Source organism: Xyrauchen texanus, chromosome 21 (genome assembly GCF_025860055.1).
Source record: "Xyrauchen texanus isolate HMW12.3.18 chromosome 21, RBS_HiC_50CHRs, whole genome shotgun sequence".
Classification (NCBI taxonomy): domain Eukaryota; kingdom Metazoa; phylum Chordata; class Actinopteri; order Cypriniformes; family Catostomidae; genus Xyrauchen; species Xyrauchen texanus.
The window spans coordinates 4,256,983-4,280,302 of record NC_068296.1 but is presented as its reverse complement, the minus strand read 5'-3'; the positions used below and the strand labels follow the sequence as shown (position 1 = coordinate 4,280,302).

The window sequence follows — 23,320 nt, the reverse complement described above, 5'->3', positions numbered from 1 at the left end:
ATGCATGGAACACAACTCTGTGGATGTTTTCACACTTGGGTCTGATTCAGGGTTCGATTGCACCCTTCTCCCCCTGCCCTTGTATGACTTTTTCCCCCTCTGCTTTGCATTAGATTCCTGATCATTCTGTATATTATTACCTACATAGGCACATTGCACATCATTTATAGCAGTTCACTTCCACAATTTGCTTTCCTACCAATTGCAATCTTTACTGGAGTTCACGTAATCCAAGTTTGGAAGACAGCTTTCACGACAGACGAATGAACTAAACTCTGATGTAACAATGAATCTGTTCCGCATCATAAGCTCTAGTGTGAAAAAACCCTCAAATGCCATCTCCCTTTTAATTTCTGTCACTCAACAGTGATAAAGAGGCTCTTATTATGTTCTCTGTGTTTGTTTGTGCAGTGAGGAGGTGTGTATTCTGTCTGCGTCTGGCACCGCGGTGATCCTCGGCTCCCGATTCATGCAGGACGGCCCACTGGACACCGATCACAGGTTGTCACGGCAACCCCTTGTCTTTTCTACCGGGGCAGAGAGGGTCGAGGGGGATATGGGTAGTTCAATCTCATTAGGGTAGGTTATTGACACGTACACACACACACACACACACACACACATTTGGCCTGCATAGAGTCTGCAGAGCAAATAAGATGAACACAAACCTGCACTTTTTCCAAAAAGCAGGTTTATTGATACTTATATTGAAAAATATCTTATAGATCCACTCTATAAAGAGTCTTGATGCAGCACACACACAGTGCTCGCCAAACTGTGTGACACCCTGTCATTTCCAATCTTGAGACAAGTTATTAAAAGTGTTTTGTCTACACGTCCTAAACTGTGGACGTGTAGTCGCTACAGTTCCCTCGGCATTGACGATTTTGTTCTTTTGAATGCAAGGGATGGAAACGCGGCTTTGTCCGCACATTGTTTTTGCGATATTCCGATTTTTTTGCATAAATTAATTTTGCAACTTGGATGGAAAGATAGCTAGTGATGTTTTGTAGTGATTTGCAGCAGAAAATGCTGTGCAGAATTCAGATGATTTCCGTGACTCTAGTGCCGTTTCTCAGTTGTTATTACAGGGATGTTTATAATGATCCGTGCTGTGTGGGTGAGACCGGGTCACAAGTAAACAAACCTGCTCTGTGCTTGTGCCAGCTCTGTTCATTGAGGCTTGCTAATAATTGACCAGTGTAGCAGATAGCAAGGTTTCATTCCTCTTTTGCCACTGCTCATACGCAATAGAAAACGGTGAGAGAGTTTGCCAACTCTGTAGTCCCACCGGTACGACCTATAACAAAATTAAGTTGCGCTGGCTGGAAAAATGGTCGCAAAATATGACCGTTTAGTCGCAGTCTGGAGGCCTGTCTTTGACTTTGTTCAGTGGAACACAAAAGGAGAAACTTTGAAGAATGTTCACGCTGCTCTTTTCCATACAATTGTAATAAGTGAAGACGGATGTTGAGTTCCAAAAATAACAAAAAAAGAGCACCTTAAACGCACCATAGAAGCTATATTTCAAGTTTTGTGTGAGAGGAACAGACTGAAATGTTATTCACTGAAAATTTTCCTCATAAGTCATAAAGGTTTGGAATGACTTGAGAGTGAGTAAACAATGACAGAATTAAAATTTTGGGGTGAACCATCTCTTTAATCACAATACTAAACAATACTAATATTATCGGTGTGTGTGTGTGTGTCTGTGTGTGTTTGCTAAGGATGGTTTTTACAGCTACTAACCAAGTCAATGGGAAAAATAGTTGCCTGTGCGTTTCTATATTCAAGAAATAGACTTTACAATCTTTGCAAAATATATATTTTTTTTACACATGGTATTTATTCTCTCTTACCTCATGAGGTTGCTTTGATTAGTGTGTTTTTGTCTGTATGTTAGCTTGTGTTATGCTGTACTAATTGCAGCATTTATGTCTGTCAGATTTGAGGAGGTGGCGCCCCCTGGCTGTGGTTTCTGTCACATACCGTACGATGAGTTGAATATACCGTTTCCTGCTCAGCTCACTAACTGCTACTGCTGTCGCCGCTATAAAGTGCCCGATGTTCTCTTCACCACAATTGACCTGCCTACTGAAGCCAACATCACCGGCAAGGGCTGCCTCATTCAAGCCAGGTAGATCGTATGGGAATCCTCTGCATATGCATTGTTTACATACGCACATGTGGACACATAATGTGTACCTTAAGCTGTGTAAGTATTCTCTGTCTTTTCCTTTCTCACTCGACTCAATATCCACCCCACTGTAGGCTTTGTCGGACTAAAAAGAAGGCCCAGGGGGAGGGTAACGCCACGGCCATTAGCAACCTCCTTCCATTTCTAGAGTACGAGCTCCACACTCAGCTGATGAACAAGCTGAAGCTACGGGGCATGAACGCTCTGTTCGGTCTGCGCATCCAGATCAGCGTGGGAGAGACCATGTTGCTAGGACTGGCGGTCAGTCTGCCATTTCACACAATGCTCAGTTTATTAAACATGACTGAATGTGTTGCTTATATCTGCTGTGTAAATGTTGTGTCCAGTCTGCCACAGGAGTCTATCTGACAGCGTTACCCAGTCCCGGCGGAATCCAGATAGCAGGAAAAACTCCCAGCGACATCACATACGAGCAGCACATCTCCAATATGCAAAAGAAAATCAATGACACCATTGCTAAAAACAAAGAAATATATGAAGTCAATCCACCTGTAAGTACACACACAAACACGTGCACATCTACGCATTACATTCGCTCTCTGGTTACTTTGAGCAACTTTAGGGATTTGTTTGTTACTAATAGTGTTACACGAGCATTTTTTCCCCCTAAATGCTGTTTTGCCTGGCAGCTCACTAGGTTACGAATCAGAAGATAAAACTCCCGTCTGATTAGCTGGTGTGTTTGGCTCATTGTTTTGTTTGTTTATTTGTTTCTCTTATAGGAGTTTGTGGAAGAGGTGATTGGTTCACCGATCCCTGAGCCCAGGCAGAGGTCCCGCCTCTTCCGCTCTCAGTCAGAGAGCTCAGACGATGTGTCGGAACTAGACTTATCCTATGGAAAGAAGGATGCCTTTGTACTGGAGGTGAGATAACGTTATTCTGAGGATGGATGGATTGGTGGATCAGTCCTTCTGATGTTTTGATTCTCTTCTAGATTGATGACACGGACGCTGTGGAAGATATACATGCACTTCTGACTGATTTCCCTACGCCACCAGGTATACATCTCTACTCAACTATGGAGTCTGCCATTGTTAAATTGTATATCTATGTTCCCTTGACTGTATGTACACACGTGTGGGTGTGTTCTCTTGCCTTTCGTTCAGGATTCTACAGCTGCAACACTGAAATCATGCCTGGGATTCAGAACTGGACTTCAGCTATACAGGTACCGTTCAACCCATTGAATTAGTTCTTGTACTTTACTTCAAGACTCAACAAAACAGAAGGGCGACATTTTTTGATCATCAAAATTGCAGCATAGTTATCAAAGGATCCAATCAGCAATAACAGTGAAGAGCATTACTGTTGTCCTAATGTCTGCCACACTTTTAATTTACCACTATTTTTGAGATGATGGTACATTTTCTCCTCTGAGCGTTTTGATCCATGTACCGTCATCATTTTCTTCTGCATCAGATGTTTACCTCTGTGAGGGTCTTCCGCCTTAACAACGCCAACCTAACCAATCAGGGACTGAATAAGATTTTCAGTGAACTCTGTGAGAATCTGCTTAAGGTGAAGAATTTCTTTTGCTCATGTGCTCTTTGAGCGTGATCTGGAAAGTTCAGTAGAATCATAGTTAAATTGTTTGAGTTTTTTTTTGTGCTAATCACTGCTTTAACGTAAGCCTGTGAAACTTATGTGGTCTGTAGAGTTTTTACTTCAAACTGCGGTCGATGGTCCCCTGTTGTCTTTGTCACCTGAACTTCACAGTGGCTATACCTGAAGATGAGCTCATACAGGTGAGCACACAGCTGTTAACTAGTTGTACTAAAACTAATTCATCACCATCGCAAGTTTACATTCTTAAATTGAAACGCGCATGCTGATGTAATGTACTACATGAATGATTGGGGATAATAGCATCTGTCAAATGCAAAAAAGTAAATGTGAAACATTTGACATTGTTAAATATTATATGAAACCTTCATTTTCTAGTATTATGAATTTTTAAAACAAAAATGAATAATTGAGCCATTAAAGTCAGTTTTATTCACATCCTTTTATCTCTGTTTCATGTAATTGGTCAATGTTTGATTTGACAGGTGGCGGTGACAGCTGTTGCAATGAGTTTTGACAAAGAGCAGACTCTTGAGAACGGAAGACAAAGTGGGGACAAGACCCTGATAAAGGGTAAGCATGGTCTATAATTGTGTTTTATGTTCATCACACTTCTCTAAAAATCTGTTACAATGTCTCGTGTCCTTTCAGCAATAACAGAAAATGACGAGCAACTTCAGTTCAGTCTGGAGCTCAATGCGGAGTTGTCTTCTCCAAACCCTCTCAGCTCCACCAAAGGTATAGCCTGAACCCTTTAACTATTTGTCCAAATCAATCCTTTCAAACAGTACAATACAGAACAATTAAAATTAAATACTTCCTTATGCAATGAAACTTTCTTTTCTAAAGCACATTTAAAAACCGAAATTGACCTAAAATAAATCTAAGCTGCAGTTATAAAGGGGCAATATAACTCTATTGTGGCATTATTTTCCCCAGAAGTTTACTTATAATCAAAGTTCATCATTTCGTTTTACATCACCATTTCCACCTTCTATCTGGCCCTTAGAATTAAACATGTTGTCTTTGCTACTGTATCTTTAAGACTTCATAAAACTGGGGGACTGGGTAGCTGACTACCACCCCTGGAGTCACGAGTTCGATTCCAGTGCATGCTGAGTGATACCAGACAGGTCTCCTAAGCAACCAAATTGGCCTGGTTGCTAGGGAGAGTAGAGTCACATGTGGTAAACTCCTCGTAGTTGCTATAATGTGGTTCTCGCTCTCGGTGAGGCATGTGGTGAGTTGTGCGTGGATGCCGTGGAGAATAACGTTAAGCCTCCACACGCACTAGGTCTCTGCGGTAATGGTCTCAACAAGCAACGTGATAAAATGTGCAGATTGACGTCTCGCACGCAGAGGCAACTGAGATCCATCCTCCGCCACCTGGAGTCACTACTCCACCATGAGGACATAGAGCGCATTAGGAATTGGGCATTCCAAATTGGGGAGAAAAGTGAAGGAGAAGAAAAAAAGACTGAAAATGTAATCGTTGATGTATAGGTGTAGATGGTCATTAGTTTATGAGTTCATGGTTTAAACATCAGTACCATGATGATTTTAGCAGCTTAGTTTCAATAAAGGTTTTGGGTAGACTGGAGAGGGAGCTTTTCTTTTTGAACATTAGAGTACGTCAAAGTCTTTTATTTAATGTCTTAAACTCTGCGGACTCACCGGCGGGTCCAAAAGGGGGCGCTATATTGCGAAATAAGCGTACGCTTAAAATATGGCATATGGGTGTATCATCTGAAAACTTAGAATCTGAACCATCACTTCTGAATCTATTCACGTCACACATCAGCGCCACCTAGAGGTCATGTGGTAGAAATGTTAATATGAATGTAAAAATCTTTCAAATAGCCCTTAAATAGACAAATCATGTATCAAATGAAAGCTCTCATTCCCAGGAATGTGACTGTATAGTTTATTTTGTTGCCCTAATACCACAGTTCGAAGGACTTTCAAAGGAATCAAAAAGTTAAATATATTTGTAAGACATTAGATATAAATGTCTCTTTTATGTGCTGGTAACTGTTGCTGTAAGCCCCAAATAACAAACAAAACAAAAAGTCCAGAACAAAATATGTGGTCTAGCAGGAAAGGCATGCTAAACAAATCATCTGAAATATATGTTAACTATTATTGAGCTTGTAGTCCACTCAGAGGCCAATATATTAGATGAAACAATGAGGTTGGTGCATGAACTGAAAATTAGACAATGTCTATGGACGAGCACATCTGTGAGGACTAAAATGCATTAGAGCTCCACCTACATTTCAGATCTGTATATCGTGATGTAAGATGATGGAGGAAAGAAATGTTTTACTTGTGCTTGCTGTCATCGAGTGGAATAAAATAGTTTTTGGAGGGAGATATAGTGAACAGGACCAGATTTACAAAATTGCATATGGCAGCCCATAAATGCCCCAGAGTTGGAGGTTAAAAATAGGAGGGTTTTTCCTTGATATGTCCACTTTAACATTGGCTTCCTTTTTGTTATCACAGGTCTATCAGATGTTTCGGGCAGCCATCTGTCGGCCAGAGGTCAGTACAGAATTCTTTGCTGAGATTTCTGAAGGCAGAAGGGTTTTTTTCACTTGATTTCTGCTCCTTTTGTGTGTGACAGATTGAAGTGCTGCAGCACACACCCCAGCATCATCCATTTTATCCCTTTTTTCTTTGTTCTTTCTTTCTGTGTACTGATTCCTATTCTCTGTTGCTTTGTTGTGTGTCCATGTGCGTGTGTACGTGTTCATGGGTCTTCTGACCGCATGTGTGCATATGTGTGCGTGTCTATCTGTGTTTACCTGTATTTGAATGTCCGTTTACGTGTGTGTGTGTGTCCAGCCCACTCAGTTGATTACAGTTCCTTTGCAGACAGATGCAGCTCCTGGATAGAGCAGCTTAGGCTGAAAGCTCACATCATAAGACGTGGATCAGTTAAAACAAGTAGGAGCACACACGCAAACTCATGCACACAAACAAACTTGCATACATATACAATCACCTAGACCTTATTCAGGGTGGATGCCATATTAAAAGGGACCTTTAAATATCTCTTTATCCAAATCTCGTTCATACCTCTGCACATTCATACCTAGCATGTTCGCAATACATGCAAGAGCTTCTATCAACACTCGACCCATAGAAGAAGCAGAAGTAGGAGGAGATGAAACTGCACAGCCTTCTCTACAGAAGACTTGTAATGTAGCACACAAGTCATATGGTCTGGGGGGGTCATGTCATGTCATGATTTTATGAATTTTTTCCCCCTTAATGTTCACTTACCTCTGTTGTGTCACCAGCTGAATATGCATCTCGTATATGTAAATGCGGGTGGGTAATCCCCCTTGATCGTTTTGCCGTTCGAGCAAGGAGGTAATACGCCTTGACTGTTTCGCTGCTTAAAAACCGGACAGTGGGCATCCTGATGCATTCATTTCGGCCAAAATATGGGATGAACTGGCTAAAATGAAACCGTTGACACAGCTGCAGGGTCCCCACTTGTTCTGGAAAACCTGAAATTTTGCAATGCATTTTGCCCTGTCACAAAACTGTTCTGCACGTCTGCCGTCATCTTTGCTTTGCTCTGATTAAATAGGTAGTATTGATATAGCACAAAATACGTTCTCCGTTGTTTACATGAGAGCTCACCTTAAAGAAATACCCTTCGTCATCGTTCTTCAACAAACTATGCAATCATGTTGTAAAACTGTATATGATTTTATATATTAGAGTCTCATAAACAAAACCAGCCTGTCTCCAAAGACTATTTTTAAAAATGGGGTGTAGTTTTATTCATAATAGCCGAGCAGTGCAGTCAGATTTTGTGTCGTCTTGAAAGGCGGAACCTTAATTTTACTCTGTACACCGGCAGCGATTTTACAGAGAAAAAAGCTGCAGGAACCTCGTTTTTTGTTAATAATCATCTTTCATTACAAGTTTCTTTGCAAAGCCTGAATCATAATCCTTCTCAAAAACACCCTTAGAGAAATGAAACATGTGATTCATTCCACATTGACATGTTCATGAACTTTGTTTAAATAAATGTAATCCACTTATTCCTAACATAGGGATCCTTCAGAAGGCTATGCAGAGATACAGTTGTTTCACAACCAGGAGCACAACAACATCTGAGGACGTTGTTCTACAACTTGATCTTTATGTTGGTTAAAAGCAAACTACAGTAACAATAGTACCACCTTCAGAGTTTGAGTACCTCAGCCGCTCTCGTTTATCAATTCAACTCAACGATTAAGTATGTTGTGGAGGCGGGGCTATATAAATGACGTCACAATGCAGCCGGTTTCAAAATTGTTGTTTTTTGCAGAGTGGGAACAATAAAATTTATGGAGTGGTGGTGGCGTAGTGGGCTAAAGCACATAACTGGTAAGCAGAAGGTTGATGGTTCGATCCCCACAGCCACCACCATTGTGTCCTTGAGCAAGGCACTTAACTCCAGGTTGCTCCGGGGGGATTGTCCCTGTAATAAGTGCACTGTAAGTCGCTTTGGATAAAAGCGTCTGCCAAATGCATAAATGTAAATAAAAAAAGATTTTGGACCGAAGGGGAAGTTTTGAGTTATGAAACGTACAGTATGATTTTATAGTACAATGACCTCTTATACAGTACTGTGCAAAAGTCTTAGGCACATAAGATGCTTCACAAAAACTTTTGTCTTAAGATGGTTTTGTCTTAATATTGTCAGCTTTAGTGTGTCAATAGGAAATATACATTTTAGACTCACAAACATTACTTTTGCAAATAGAAAAGATTAGAATAGAAGAACAGGGAGCCCTGCAACAGATGTCATGGCCCCCACAGAGCCCCCCACTGAACATCATGTCAGTCTGAGGTTACATAAAGAGACAGAAGCAATTGAGGCAGCCGAAATGGAAGAACTGTGGTGAATTCTCCAAGAAGCTTGGGACATCCTATCTGCCAACATCCATGAAAAACAGTATCCAGCTGTACCTAGAATTGGTGCTGTTTTAAAGGCAAAGGTGGTCACTCTGAATATTGATTAGCTTTTTTAAGTTTACTGGACTTTGTATGACGTTAATTGATAAATGAAAACAATTAATGCCATTATTTTGGAAGACATCCTCACTATGGAACATTTTTCCCAAGTGCCTAAAATGTTTGCACAGTACTGTTTGTCAATGTATGACCCCTGTAATGTCCTTTTTAGAGCTTGACTGCCGATGACGTATGTTGTATGAAAAAGAGCAGCCGGAATATTCTTCTAAATGACACAAAAAAAGGAATGGTGGCGAGTAGATAATGACAGAATTGTCATTTTTGGGTGAACTATCCCTTTAATTCGACATGAATGACAACAATGCTTGGAGGGCCACGTCTAATTTTCACAACCCAAATTTAAATTAGTTTCTTCAATATTGTTTGGCTGAATGATTGAGACCCAAGGGCAAGTCAACATATTGACTGTACTACAGGGTTCCCGTGGATCCTTAAAAAGCCTTGAAATGTCTTTAAATCAGTTTTCCAAAATGTAAGGTCATAAAACGTCAGATTTCTTGAGTGTTTTAAACTTGCATATAGTCTACCCTGTGTTACTGATAAGCAATGTTAAGGCCATGTTGAATGTGCACCCCAGCCTGTTCAAGTAAGAGTCTGTGATACATGATATTGATTGTCAAATTTAATATGACATCTACTCTGACTATGGTCTTTACTCATACATACATACATACATAACACACAAATGTCCTGCATCCAAAAGATAAAGAGTCTTGCTGCCATACGCTGATCTGAACAAACTTGATTGACAGAGTGTGAAAGTTGAGGCTGATCCCTAATAATGGACCGTGATGAAGACGATCAGTAATTCAGTTGTGTCTCAATGATCTAACATATGAATGTTTCTTAATGTGCTAATGTGATTGTTGAATCATCAGCATGACTTAACAGGTTATCGAGTCCACTGACAAAGCTGCACACACATTGGTACTTTGTGGAACAGTTGTGATGCAGCATAATGTATGATGAATTACAGCTTTGACTGGTGATATGAGATCTTTCACACTCTTGATTTGAAAGTCTCCTCCTTCCCTGATTGATCAAGGCAGATTCAACTTGCGGCATTCATTCATTCTCTCTCTCTCTCTCTGTCCCTGCATGGTGTTTATTTGCATGGTGCAGTGCCATTTGCTTTGCTTTGATCACTTCCAGCTGATCTGCAACACACAAATGCACACTTGTCCCTTACTCTTGGTCACAATGTGCTATGTTTGTCTCGTCACATCCGTTGGTCTTGTAGTGCGCCCTCTGAAGGCCATGTCTGGTATCTTCCCACCCCCGTTCTTTCTACTCTCTCTCTACCCCACTCTCTCGCTCTGTCTTACTCTAAACAGCATCTTCTCTGGAGAAGGCCAGCCCGTTGCCGGAAGGTCGCTCTCGATCTCTTCGGAGGAATCGCTCATACTCTGGCAGTTCTGTCGCAGTGGTCAAAATGACTCCCCTCTCTTTACTTCCTGGAGCAAAGATCATCAAATATCTTGGCATCATCAACATGTTCTTCATTAGAGAGACCACCTCACTGAGAGAGGTACACACTTTTAAGTGGTCACTTCCTGTAATTATTCTCTCTGAAGGTATTTTTTTAGTTGTCAACCAGTCACTATCAATCAACTAATATTTGGTGTTTTTATAATTATCAGCATATGCCGATAAATCTTCCTGTTTGGCTGATTAGTTTTGCAAGCGTGATTGCATGTGAAGGAGCTGTCTGATGCATGCAAACCTATCAATCACAGTTTTTGTTGTTACATGCCATAGTGTTACCACAATAATAATATACCCCTTTTAAACGGTACCTTGACTCAGCAGATGTGCATGATTAAAGTAGGGTTGTCCATTTAGTGCATTCATTTAGCGCGATTAATCATATAAAGTATTAAATAAAGTACGCAATTATTCATGCCCACTGACACATACGTAAATTCCGTAATAAAAGTATGCATTTTGGGGCGTTGTTTACAGGGGGGGATGGGGGAGGCAACCCCCCCCCCAATAATCATAACAAGCAAGTACTACCTCCCTAATATTTATACCATTATCAATGGACACATGTAGATGCTTCACGCTGCAATCCCGACAATATTCTATTTGACAAACTCAATGCAAAACAGATTGCTGTCAACTGTTGGCTTGTCAATTAACAACCCTAGTTTCAAGTGCTCATGCATTTTATTCTCCCTCTTTCCCTGTTACTTTTAACTGTCTTGTCCAATGGAAAAAGGATTTTGTTTACCATCTAAACAAAACGATTGAATATCTTTCCAAGATTGAATTCACAAACCTCAAAGCATGCACAAATCCAGCCATTTGTTCCTGTGAATGGTGTATTCCTGTGGAGTGCTCGTAGATCTTTCTGGATCAGTTTCTCTGACTCAAGTGTTTTGTGACCATCAGTTTTTGACACTTAAAGCAGGTCCGGGCTGTGCAAACTGCTTGTCTGGAGACAGCAAGATAGCAGCTTAAACTTCAAAGCGCTTCAGTGCGCTATATGTAACTGTCCAATATTAATGTTCACCGTGCACTGTTTGTGCAATCAGTTTGAGAAAATGCGATTGCTAATGCGCGCACACCATCTGCAGTTACTGGAATACTGTGTGCACTCTTATTTTCTATTTCCATCCATCCATCCATCTTCAACCGCTTAAACGAAGTCGGGTCGCGGGGGCTGCTGCTCCAGCAGGGGGCCCCAAACTTCCCTATACCGAGCCACATTTAACCAGCTCTGACTGGGGGACCCCGAGGCGTTCCCAGGCCAGTGTGGAGATGTAATCCCTCCACCTAATCCTGGGTCTTCCCCGAGGCCTCCTCCCAGCTGGATGTGCCTGAAACACCTCCCTAGGGAGGCGGCCAGGGGGCATCCTTACCAGATGCCCAAATCACCTCAACTGACTCCTCCTTTCGACGCAAAGGAGCAGCAGCTCTACTCCGAGCTCCTCACCCTCATCTCTAAGGGAGAAGCCCACCACCCTTCTGAGGAAGCCTATTTCGGCCGCTTCTACTCGCGACCTAGTTCTTTCGGTCATGACCCAGCCTTCATGACCATAGGTGAGGGTAGGAACAAAAATTCACCGGTAGATCGAGAGGTTTGCCTTCCGGCTCAGCTCTCTTTTCGTGACAACGGTGCGATAGAGCGAGTGCAATACTGCCCCAGCTACCCTGATTCTCCGGCCAACCTCCCGCTCCATTGTCCCCTCACTCGTGAACAAGACCCAGAGGTATTTCAACTCCTTCACTTGGGGCAATACCTCCTTCCCCACCTGGAGTACGCACTCCATCGGTTTCCTGCTGAGAACCATGGCCTCAGATTTAGAGGTGCTAATCCTCATCCCAGCCGCTTCACACTCGACTGCCAAGCGATCCAGTGAGAGTGAAAATTTCCTTTTTGCTGTTATTAAAACGTTTTAACAATTTATTCGTTTAACAAAGAGTCAAATGGGATGAATAAACAAACCAGGAGAAGCTTCTATAAAGTCCAATTTTTTTAAAGATGTATTTACGACTATTAGAAATGTAATATTTGTTTAAGCCAAATAAAAGTTCATTTAATTTTTAGCAATTTTACGTACGTCATTTACAGTCTTATTAAAATGTGTGATGTCATATATATCAGTCTATTGGCTACCCTGCACTCGATAATGCCATCGGCCTTTGAAAAATCCATATCGGTCGAGCACTAGTTTTTTTTGCACCAAAAATAGTCCTAATTTCAATTTTCATAACTCTGTTCCACCCTAACCCTAGAATTAAACAGGCAACAGCCTTTTCGCATCCTTGAAACGAGATACGGCACTTTTCTGAACTTACTCAAAAGCTGCAGGTTTCATGTCTGGTGCAATATAGTTTTTAACTGCTCCATCCTTTAATAACAGCCTCTTTAACAATCTCACATTACATTTTGATAAGTTCAGAAAATGATGCACTGCACAAACTGTTAATATTTAGACTGAAATAATCTGTAAATGACGTGTAAATGTGGATGTCAGAAATCCAAGGATTTCAGAACAAGCCATTTTTGTAGCTTGGTTTCACTAGATGACCTTTTTGGACTGGGGAAGAAGTTTTGAGTTCTGAACTTTACCTTAATTGAAACCTTGTTTGTATGTTTGTGTGTGTTAGGAGGGAGGTGTGAGTGGATTTCTTCATACGTTCATAGCTGAAGTATTTGCAATGGTTCGCGCCCACGTCGCTGCTCTTGGAGGAAACGCTGTCGTCTCCTACAGCATGAAGGAGTGTGTGTTTATGGAGAACCCTAACAAGAACCAGGTTAATATGTACATAGTCGCACACGCAAGCTTATGTATGCTCAGCTGATCACCATCTTTAATTTATGCATGTGTCGTGTGTTTGCTTTTCAGGCGCAGTGCCTAATAAATGTTAGCGGGGACGCTGTTATCTTTGTTCGAGAATCCGAACTGGAGGCGACTTCCGTACAGCCACAGTCAGCGACCACACAGACCTCCAACGGTGGGGAGGGAACGTGAACCCTCATACACACACACACACACACACACACACACACCAAAAAAAACTTTTCAGTACGCTAGTCTTAACCAGAACCATGCCATCTTACGCCATGAAGCTGGTTCACGTTAAAACTGCTGAACCAACCAAATCTATAACGAATCCAAAAATAAGTTAAATCTAGACACGTGTTAGATCTCTTTGCGACCTGATTGGTTAGTTCTCTAGAGTGTCGTATTTTAGCCCATTGATATTTTGTTTTATTTCGGAATAATCTTATAAAATCCCTCCATCGGAAGCCTTTCAAAAGGGACGTCTGCCATGTTCCCTTTGTCCGCATGAGGCTGCGGCAGCTACAAATTCAAAAGGTCTATAGAGTGTCTGTGTGTTTGTAAAAAGATGCTAAATATGTCAACATCTCTCTAAATGGCCATGTTTTGTATTTCAATATTGGAATAAACTACTGATGCACTCGCACAGATGTCCCATTCAGGATTTTAAATATTGAATCTGTCATTCTGGTTTCAAGTTAGACATTTCTTGTCACATCCTACTGATTTTTTTTATAATCATGTCAAATGCTGGAAATGTGTTTGCTAGCTTTCATGTGCCACAATGTGTGCTTTTTTGTTTATCTAAATGTTTAGGCCAAACTTCTGTGAGGCTGGTACTGTTTCCTTGCATGTGCAATGCCAGTTAATCAATAAGATAGAGATATTTTAGGGGTAGAGGCATGCTGACCATGAACTGCCCGTGGGACACTTGAATGTACAGAAGACGGGGATAGAGAGAAGACTAAAGTCTGGTTGAGGTGGGCGGCTTGTTGTATCTTCCGCTCCCTTGTTGACTGATTTTATTGCTGTTATTTTGTATATGTGTTTGCCTGAGGACAAATCAAAATTGCACATTAATATGATATAATTAAATAAAACTCTTATGGCTCTGGTGTGATTTGTCCTTGTTTAATTTGTTTCCCTGTTGTTTAATAAATCGAGATGTCTTAGATGTTGGATTCTTATGAAAACGAGACCACAACTTGTTACCACAAAAGCATGAAGCTGATTAATTAAGAGACCATTTTAAGACCTACATTTATTTTAATTTGAAAGGACACCAACACTAAGTACCACATCAGCTAGCAAGCCATGTTATTGTATGGATAAGCAACTAGGCATATAAAACACACTTTAATAATTATTCCCATCTGAACCTCTAAGCATAAGCAGGTATGTAAAAAGACAAAAATCCACAATTTACGGTGGGTGTGGCCACGCTGATTGATTTAAATAGGCGTGTGAATAATAGCAATATAACAATGGGAAAAACTACTAAGGATTTACAAAGGTATAATAAAGAAAAAACAAATAAATAACCTAAAAATAAACAATTACACCAGTGATGCTGCAGCTGTGTGGAATGTTCCGAACCTTACTATGACGAAGGCGTAACTCATTAATATTAAGTTATTTTGACGTTTCTTGGTGATCGTGTAGACGGGCAACCTAATTAATATTCATTAGTTGAGCCTAACCGTTAATCCACCAGTTATCCAACGCCCACTTTTCAACGTCTGACTTTCAATCAATCAGCTATTCTTACTGGGCGAGTGTCAATTTAGGTAATTAATATTCATGATATGGAGAAAAAAAAAAAAGCCTTTACGTCCTCGCCTGTAGGGTCCGTTCACACCTATCACATTTTTATGTCGGCCCCTAAACGTTCACGTTTAAATGACTTTGTCAGCCAATCAGTGGTGAAGTTTGGCTTCCTGGGCGAGCGTCTCATAACGTAATTAATATTCATGAGTATCGCCTTCACCATAGTAGGATTCACTTAAATCCTGTAGGTCTGTATGGAAATTAGGGCTTGTTACCTGTATGGTGGATGCTGCAGGGTTCTGGTAAAAGTCTTCTGGAGCAGCTGAAGGATTCTCCCACCCTGCTGTGGTTCGGTCCTCATCTGGGTTTGGACACACAGCAGTGCATGGGGCTGCTCACCGGAGCTCTCATCAGTTTAATGGTGATGGTTGTACCTGTGCTCAGACTGCAGAGGGTTCCTGGTCCTTTGGATACTCTACCTGTCCCTCTACAAGGTACCGACTCATTTTACATACTGATATGGGTTTTTGATGCTGACGGGTAGAGATCAGTGAGGCCGATAGCTGTTTTTTACAATATCATAATGTTTTGTTATTTAAAATACAATATTATAATACATCTTTTAAAGTTGACATTAGTGTAAATTGTGTTTAGCAGCGTGGCCGTTCACGACAAATCACTCAAGTTTAAAAATGGCATATTGGATGGAGATAGAGACTATTGACTCAAACAGGTTTCAATATAAACACATAATTGGGATGTAGTTTTGTTGGCGTTTCTCCCAAAGACAAACTCTGCTGTGATCAGTGCCATGTTGTTTTGTCACATGACTCTTGAAAGTGACACTCGAAAGTTCAACCCTTTGTTGACAGCCCAGAGTGTTCTGAGAGTCACATTTCATGATGTACGGTTCCTTGTGTAACTCTGTGATTCTCTGGCATTGTCAAACGTCTATGCAACCATGTCAACTAAACAATCTTGACATTGTGAGACACTAAGTGTAATTTATAATAGTGACACGTCTGTCTTGAGCTGCTTTCACAACACGTGAAATGACTTCAGCACTTCAGATGCTAAGATTTAAATGTTAAAACATTTTCAGGGATAACTTGTTGGAGAGGGGCTTCTTGGCCATTCTCATTGCTCCCATAAACATGCCCTGGCCTTCGAAAGTGCGTCTCCATGACAACATGACTTTATGGCTGGTTCGCTGGCCAAGTACTGAATGTTCAAACATTGTCAATTCCAAACTTTAGTAACTGCTAAATTTTATACAAAGATGGCACAGTATAACAAAAAAGGACTGGACCACAGCGCTTCACCAAATGCGGTGCATTGTAAACCACACACTGCACTGTCGGCGTCAAAATAAAAGCTCCCTGGCCAAGCGTCAAAATAAAAGCTCCCTGGCCAAGCGTCAAAATAAAAGCTCCCTGGCCAAGCGTCAAAATAAAAGCTCCCAGGCCAAGCGTCAAAATAAAAGTAAATAGAAAATAAATATATTTTAAATAAACCAAATCTAATCCTCAAAATAATAATGATAATTAAGGATTATAATAATAATCTTGACTGGGTCCCACAGTAATAATTTAGTATCATGCAATATTAAACCAGATTTTAAAAAAAAAATATGTGGAGCAGTTATTGTACACCTTGTTCAATTACAAAAATACATTTTTGTAAAAATATATTAAGGTAAATAATGCTTTTTTGAAGCTTGTGTGTGTGTGTGTGTGTGTGTGTGTGTGTGTGTGTGTGTGTAAATAAACACACAGAAATAAATGTGCATATCAATGACTATGATAAGATCTCATTCTCCTTTGTGTTCATTTATTAGAGAACTGTAGGGAAACATGCCTTTTTTTTTATTTGTAAAAAATATTTTTATTTAATGCCTTTTAAATGATTGAATCTACTTGGCTACAATGGCTGTTTGCATGAAATTATGACACCAAAGACCGATAGCTGTATGGAGACACAAACTCGCACACTACTTTTGTTTCTTGTAAGGCGTTTTTTACATAAGGCACTTTTCCACTCCACGTTCGACTCGCCTCGACTCGACTCGCTTTACTTTTCTGAGCTTGCATTTCCACTGCAGTTTAGTGCCGCCTCAACGTGGGTGGGATTATAGGCTGATCGTCATAGTTGCGGCGCCTCTACTGCCGTGACATCATCTTAAACATGACACAAACGGACCAAAACAATAACAAAACCGCTGTTAGCTACTAGCTCATTGTGCTGCATAAAGCAGTTGTTGCATGCTGATTTTACACAAGTGTAACAGTTTAATTGGCCTGGTTGTTTTAGAAGCTTCCAGTAGCTGGTCATCTAAATAAAGTGTTAGAGTTAACGTAACAAAACGTACCATCCTCCATCGTGGCTGAGTCCAGGGCGCTCTCCCTCCCATTGCTCGCCGGATTAGATAGCGTCCATTTGGTCGAACCACTTCCACTTTTCCTTGATGGTTCTGTAGTCACTTAAGTTTTTTTTACTTTTCCCTACACTGTTGGTAGGTCCGGTGGTAGCTGTGTGCAGCCAACAGCTGAGACACTTCCTCAGAGACTCATCGCTAACGAGTGGACCGTCTGCACCTCGTTTATTGACCACGATGTGGTTTTGCGCACAGCCATTTATTTTTTCACAATTCGAAAGTCTCGTGAACAAATGATACTGTTATCGCTGTTGCTAACTTTAAAACTAGCGGGTTGATGTCACGTGTCGGAAATCCAGTGACGCTGGTAGTGACGATTCTCTCTGACCAATCAGTGATCTGCAGGATTTTGACATCACATTTAGTATCGACTCGGCTCGCTTGGAACCTCGACCGAGGTGGTACTAAAAAAGTATCAGGAACTAGGTACTATCCACAGTGGAAAAACCCCAAAAAGAGTCGAGTTGTACCGTGCAGTGGAACAGCCCCAATGGCGTCCTGACCAGGTGTTATTAGAGCAACTAGTACTTGCTGCCATGTAGTGGAATAAAATACAACTTTTTGATGGGAGATGGTTTGAACAGAACCAGAATTTCATGCTTAAAAATTTTAGGACAAAGTGTTTTGTTTTTGTTTTTTTTTAAAGAAATTGTTTTTAGCATAAATTTGAAAAAAAAAAATGTATATTATTTATGAATAAATGTATGAGTCTATTTTTGTAATTTGGGGGAGTTTCTAAAAAAAAAAATAGAATTGTTTTTGGCAATTGCGCTTTTACATTTGAGTGTTGAAATTACATGTGGCAGCCCAAACATGCCCAGAGTTGAAGAGGTTAATGCTTCCATCAAAGATTGTTTTAGTAATTGAGGAATAAATATTTAGAAATAAGAAATGCAATTGTCCCTTCTCCAAGCGTTTTCTCCAAGCGTTTTCCTCCTCCAAAAATAGCGACTTTCGAAAGCACTCTGTATTACCGAATCCTTGAAACAAGATGGCGTTAGAAAACTGAAATCAGAGTCTTCAAACAAAAATGGAGTCGTGTTGATTGAAGGGTTGAATTTGACTCATTCTTTTTATATGGTTTTGTGCAGCATCCTTGCAGGTGCTCTAGTCTGGTTTGATCGTGATGTTAGAAGTTGGCGTTTATGCTTTGCTTGCCTACTGGACTGTCCTCCATTTTGTCCTGCAGGTGAACTGGGACAAGAGAAGCGTCTCCAAGAGGGGTAAATATTTAGTATTTCTCTTCATTTGATGCCTGAATCTCATAGTTGTCATTCAGTATGATTCATCCGTGTGTTTCTGTTTTCCAGCATTTACGTATTTTGAGTGCGACGGGTTTCTGAAGGCAGTCACGATGGCCAGTATCTGGATGGGTGTGCTGTCTGTCACCTGGGAGATCACCACTGCTATGTTTAAGTGAGTTCATGTCTGCTTGCTTACAGGTGTCCAGTAGATGGCGCTGAGGAAATTCAGTCTAGTAATGTCTAATATTTGTGGAGTGCATTGATTTTAGAGAGAGTGTGTGTGTACATGTGTTGCGTGTGTGTGAGGGGAGTGTTCTGGCGTCTCTGGAGTACAGTCCAATGGGCAGTTATGTCTGCAGCTACAGTCTCAATGTTTGCCATCAGCCTGGTCGGTGATGGCGATAAGAGACAGCTCATGAAACACACAGTTTTATTTAGATGTCGTTTTTGTCTTTGGTTTCTGTGTGTTTGTGTCTTTAATGTGATGGTTCACCTAAAAAAATCCAAATCCATATGATTTTCTTATGCACAACACAAAAGGAGAATTTCTAATGTCCTGTCTGACCTAAAGACCCGTCTGTCTTTTCAGTAGCAGTGGATCGTGTCTCCCTTTAAAGTGTGTTCACGTGAGAGAGAACGTTCTGTAATGAATGAGCAAGCCACTGTGAACGAGCTTTCCTCATAGCTAGGGATGGGACGATATGGTTATCTCACGATTCGATATATGATATGAGGTTCACAATTCAATATATAATCTCAATTCGATATAATAACACTTAAATTGCTAAATATTACAGGATTTTTTTAGTTTCTGATCAAATGTTTGAACAAAATACCCATTTATAATTTCGCATCAAAATAAAGTTATTAATACACACTATAAATTCTCATATTTTGAATAAAAGGAGTTGCTCATATACCTTTTATAAGAAAAAAAATCACAAATAAAATGTCTAAAATAGTTGGCTACATTCAGGCTGATCAGATGCAGAACTAGCAATAGAACTGAACAAAACCTGTCCTGAAAAAGTTTGTGAAAGTGTATATTTATATTTTAATATTTTCTTTTTTTGTAATTCTACATTATATTAATTAATATTATATCATGAAATTGTGTATATATAATAATGATATGAGCTATCACTGTTTAAAATAATGTGTACAATTTACAAGTAATAACATTGAGTTTGTGTAAGAAACACTAAAATGGTTACTGTCACTGTAAGAGATCAACGAGTGCTGTAAATGATGTAGAAAAAATGATGTTTTTGTTATTTCTTTTATGATCGCATGGTTTGGAAACAATGTTGCAAATTTCAAAATGTCTAGTTATGCCATGATATGTTTTTTTTTTTGGTTTGCGATAAATCAAAATTCTATATATTGTCCCATCCCTACTCATAACGCTCAACGGACATCAAGATTTTGGCTGAATAATGACATGTATTATCTTATGCCTTCGGAAGACATGAAATATTTTGCTGGAGTCGCATAGACTACTTTTATGATATTTTTAGGTACTTTTTTTAAAATGCTAAAGTGAGTCACTATCCACGTACATTGTATTGAAACAACAGGCCACAATATTCATTAAAATTTTCTTTGTTTGGCAAAAAAAAAAAAGAAAGATAGCCGAACAGGTTTAGAATGACATTAGGGTGAGTAAATGATGACCGATTTTTAATTTTTGGGTGAACTATTGCTTTCCATGGTCATGGAAAACCTGGAAATGTCAGGGAATTTTAAGTGTGTGGAAAAAGCCAGGGATATTTTTGTATGTCGGTGATTTTACTTAATTGTTCTAGTTATGCTCATTTGTGAAGTACTTTGCATTCAAAAATATGTTTACATTTTTAGCCAATCTCAAATCCTCATCCAGTAACCATAAGCAACTGAAATTCAAGGAAAAACGCTACCAGCTGGTCAACTCATACGGACTGTTCCGGAGAATGACTGGGGTTGGCGGTGGTCATTGAGGGCAGCATGGATCGCAACACATGGACGGTCAGTTGAAGGTTAATTCAGGAATTGTTTAATGTACAACATTGTCAGCCTAGCGGTTCAGGACCATGCAAGGGCTGATCCGTGAACTTCCACCATTGTGCCCTTGAGCACAAAACTTAAACTTCGGTTAGTCCAGTAAGATTGTTTCTGCAGTAAGTGTATTGTATGTTATTTTGGTTAAAAGCATCCACTAAAGCAAAAAGTACTGCAAGAAGGTCGATAAATGATCATCATAAGGATTATTTTTGTTTAAAAACAATATTGTTCTCAATGTGTAGAATCCAATGAGCAAATTTGTTTCACTCAGAGGTCAAACTTCAGTGAGTTTTAGTGTATGAAATTCCCACAGACACATAGAAATATAATAAACAGGAGTGGCTTCTTGTCACATTTTTCCTTATTTAACTATCAGAAACATACATATAACATAGACAACGACATGTTGTAATTTACAGCAGACTATCCTGATTCAAACGAGCCCAAACAACATATTCCTCAAAGAGTGTACATGGAAAGACGATGCACAAAAGTGCGCTCGACACACATTTGTGTGTGTGTGTGTGTGCACATGTCAGAGAACTTACACATATGTGTTCATCTAAAGAACTGTGATGCTCCTGAACACTTAATATTTCTGTATTTGGTAGTCTAATCCGTTCATTTCCAATGGCCGATCATTTTTGACCGGGAACACTAGTGTAACAAAGTGAAATAAAACCTCGAAAATGGTAAATTGTTCGTGAGTTTGAATCCAGGGCGTGCTGAGTAACTCCAGCCAGGTCTCCTAAGTAACCAAATTGGCCCATTTGCAAGGGACGGTAAATAAAACCTCAAAAAATGTAAAGAAAGTGGTACATTTGTTTGAGATCCCATATGTGAATAAAGTTAAGGCATTTTATTCCAATTGGATTAAGTAAAAAAAATTACGAAAATAAAAAGGAATCAGAGTCAAAATGACCAGAACACAACATAACTGTATGGTGTTTTTATTTTCCTATAGGAAATAGTTCATGTATAAGCCAGGGAACATGAGCGCAGCGCCCCCCTGTGGTGGCTCCGCACCAGCCCAGACTGGACTGGCAGATGTGGTGTGCTGCTCTGGGGCCGCACACACAGACTGCTACAGGGCAAACAAGATGGTGAGAAGACAATTTGTTTGTGCATGCACGATCCAGTATATCAGTTTGCCAAACACAATTATCAATGCAGTGTTTTATAATAAATAATAATAATAATAATAAATGTGATTTGTATAGCACCTTTCATACATAAAATGCAGCTCAATGTGCAAAAAACCCCCATAGAATTCAACATTTCAGACAAAATAAACCAAATCATGTCAATAAAAAAGAAACCGTACAAAGATAAAATATAAAAATTAATTAAATGAAATGTACTAAAAATATAAATAAAAAAAATTAAAATAGAATATCAAATGGATCCGTCAAACGCTAGTTTAAATGATGCCTTTGACCTTCAAAATGGCTACAAAATAAGTTAAATGTTCTTTTGTTAGCAAGAGCATATGATTTGTACTAAAACATAATCTTTTCCATATTTAGAAAAAAGTTTAAAAGAATGTTTTTGAGGGGGGAGGCCTGGGTATCTCCATGAGTAAAGATGCTGACTACCACCACTGGAGTCGCGAGTTTGAATCCAGGGCATGCTGGGTGACTCCAGCCAGGTCTCCTAAGCAACCAAATTGGCCCGGTTGCTAGGGAGGGTAGAGTCACATGGGACAACCTCCTCGTGGTCGCTATAATGTGGTTCGTTCTCGGTGGGGCGCATGGTGAGTTGTGCGTGGATGCTGCGTAGAATAGCGTGACCCTCCACCCGTGCTACATTTCCGTGGTTATGCACTCAACAAGCTACATGATAAGATGCGCAGATTGATGGTCTCAGACGCGGAGGCAACTGGGATTCGATCCTCTGCGAACCGGATTGAGGCGAGTCACTACGCCACCATGAGAACTTTGCGCATTGGGAATTGGCCATTCCAAATTGGGGATAAAAACAAATGTATGTGTGTGAGATCTTAGACATTTTGTCTTTTTGGAAAATAATTATTGTTAACATGGTAAAAAAAGTCTTTTGACCCCTATTTTGCAACTTTTTATTTTTCGTGGTATGGTTGACATTTCTGTGTAATTGTTGTGCAGTGATACGACTCATTCAGACAGACGATTCTCAGTATCCGTTCAATAAGCAGCCTCCTGCTTATCTCCGAACTCACCTCTACAAATACCGGTTTACCGAATTACACTGACATTAATGCTTTTGGAAGACGTTTTTATCCAAAGCTAGGGATGAAACTAGGGATGCACAGATACAAAAGGCATGTCTGTTTATTTAGAACAACATCTGCCAATACCAAGAGTTTGGTGGTTCTGCTTTTTGATGCTACCTTGTTTCAGATCACTTGTAGTTAATTACAATATGCAAAACACAATGCATATTAATTAAGTATGCAAAAAATAGATTCTGGTTAAAGGGCTAATGTTTATTGCCAGACAGTCAAGTATTTTTTCCTCCCTCTCTGTTCAGATCATACACTCAGCGATGGTGGAGGAGTTCCCACAGTGCACCTCGGTGACTCTTATCTGGAGCATATGCTAGTCCAACATGGTCTCAAGGTAAAAGACTATCTGTCTAACATCGAAAGTGAAAGTGTGACTGAATTGGGACACGTTTTGTATATTGATCTTTAACTATAAACTCTCATAAAAACAAACAAATCATTAAAGTTCACCATCTGTTA

The 23,320-nt window shown here is 40.0% G+C and overlaps 1 protein-coding gene across 11 annotated transcripts in view; it reads left to right on the top strand.

Annotated features, from left to right (window-relative positions):
* Positions 1-14,223, top strand: part of LOC127661533 (C2 domain-containing protein 5-like) — a 53,873-nt gene extending 39,650 nt beyond the window's left edge. For 5 of the 11 annotated variants that reach the window (XM_052152277.1, XM_052152280.1, XM_052152275.1 and 2 more), the window contains 16 exons: positions 412-579; positions 1,946-2,137; positions 2,272-2,458; positions 2,545-2,709; positions 2,941-3,081; positions 3,153-3,216; positions 3,325-3,386; positions 3,638-3,736; positions 3,874-3,963; positions 4,267-4,354; positions 4,433-4,519; positions 6,287-6,325; positions 6,629-6,730; positions 10,156-10,349; positions 12,938-13,084; positions 13,177-14,223. In XM_052152277.1, coding sequence (XP_052008237.1) covers positions 412-579; positions 1,946-2,137; positions 2,272-2,458; positions 2,545-2,709; positions 2,941-3,081; positions 3,153-3,216; positions 3,325-3,386; positions 3,638-3,736; positions 3,874-3,963; positions 4,267-4,354; positions 4,433-4,519; positions 6,287-6,325; positions 6,629-6,730; positions 10,156-10,349; positions 12,938-13,084; positions 13,177-13,302 — 1,951 coding nt within the window. In that variant the 3' untranslated portion in view covers positions 13,303-14,223. The other 6 variants (XM_052152286.1, XM_052152278.1, XM_052152279.1 and 3 more) reach the window with 5 other exon arrangements.
* The last annotated feature ends 9,097 nt before the right edge of the window (positions 14,224-23,320 follow it).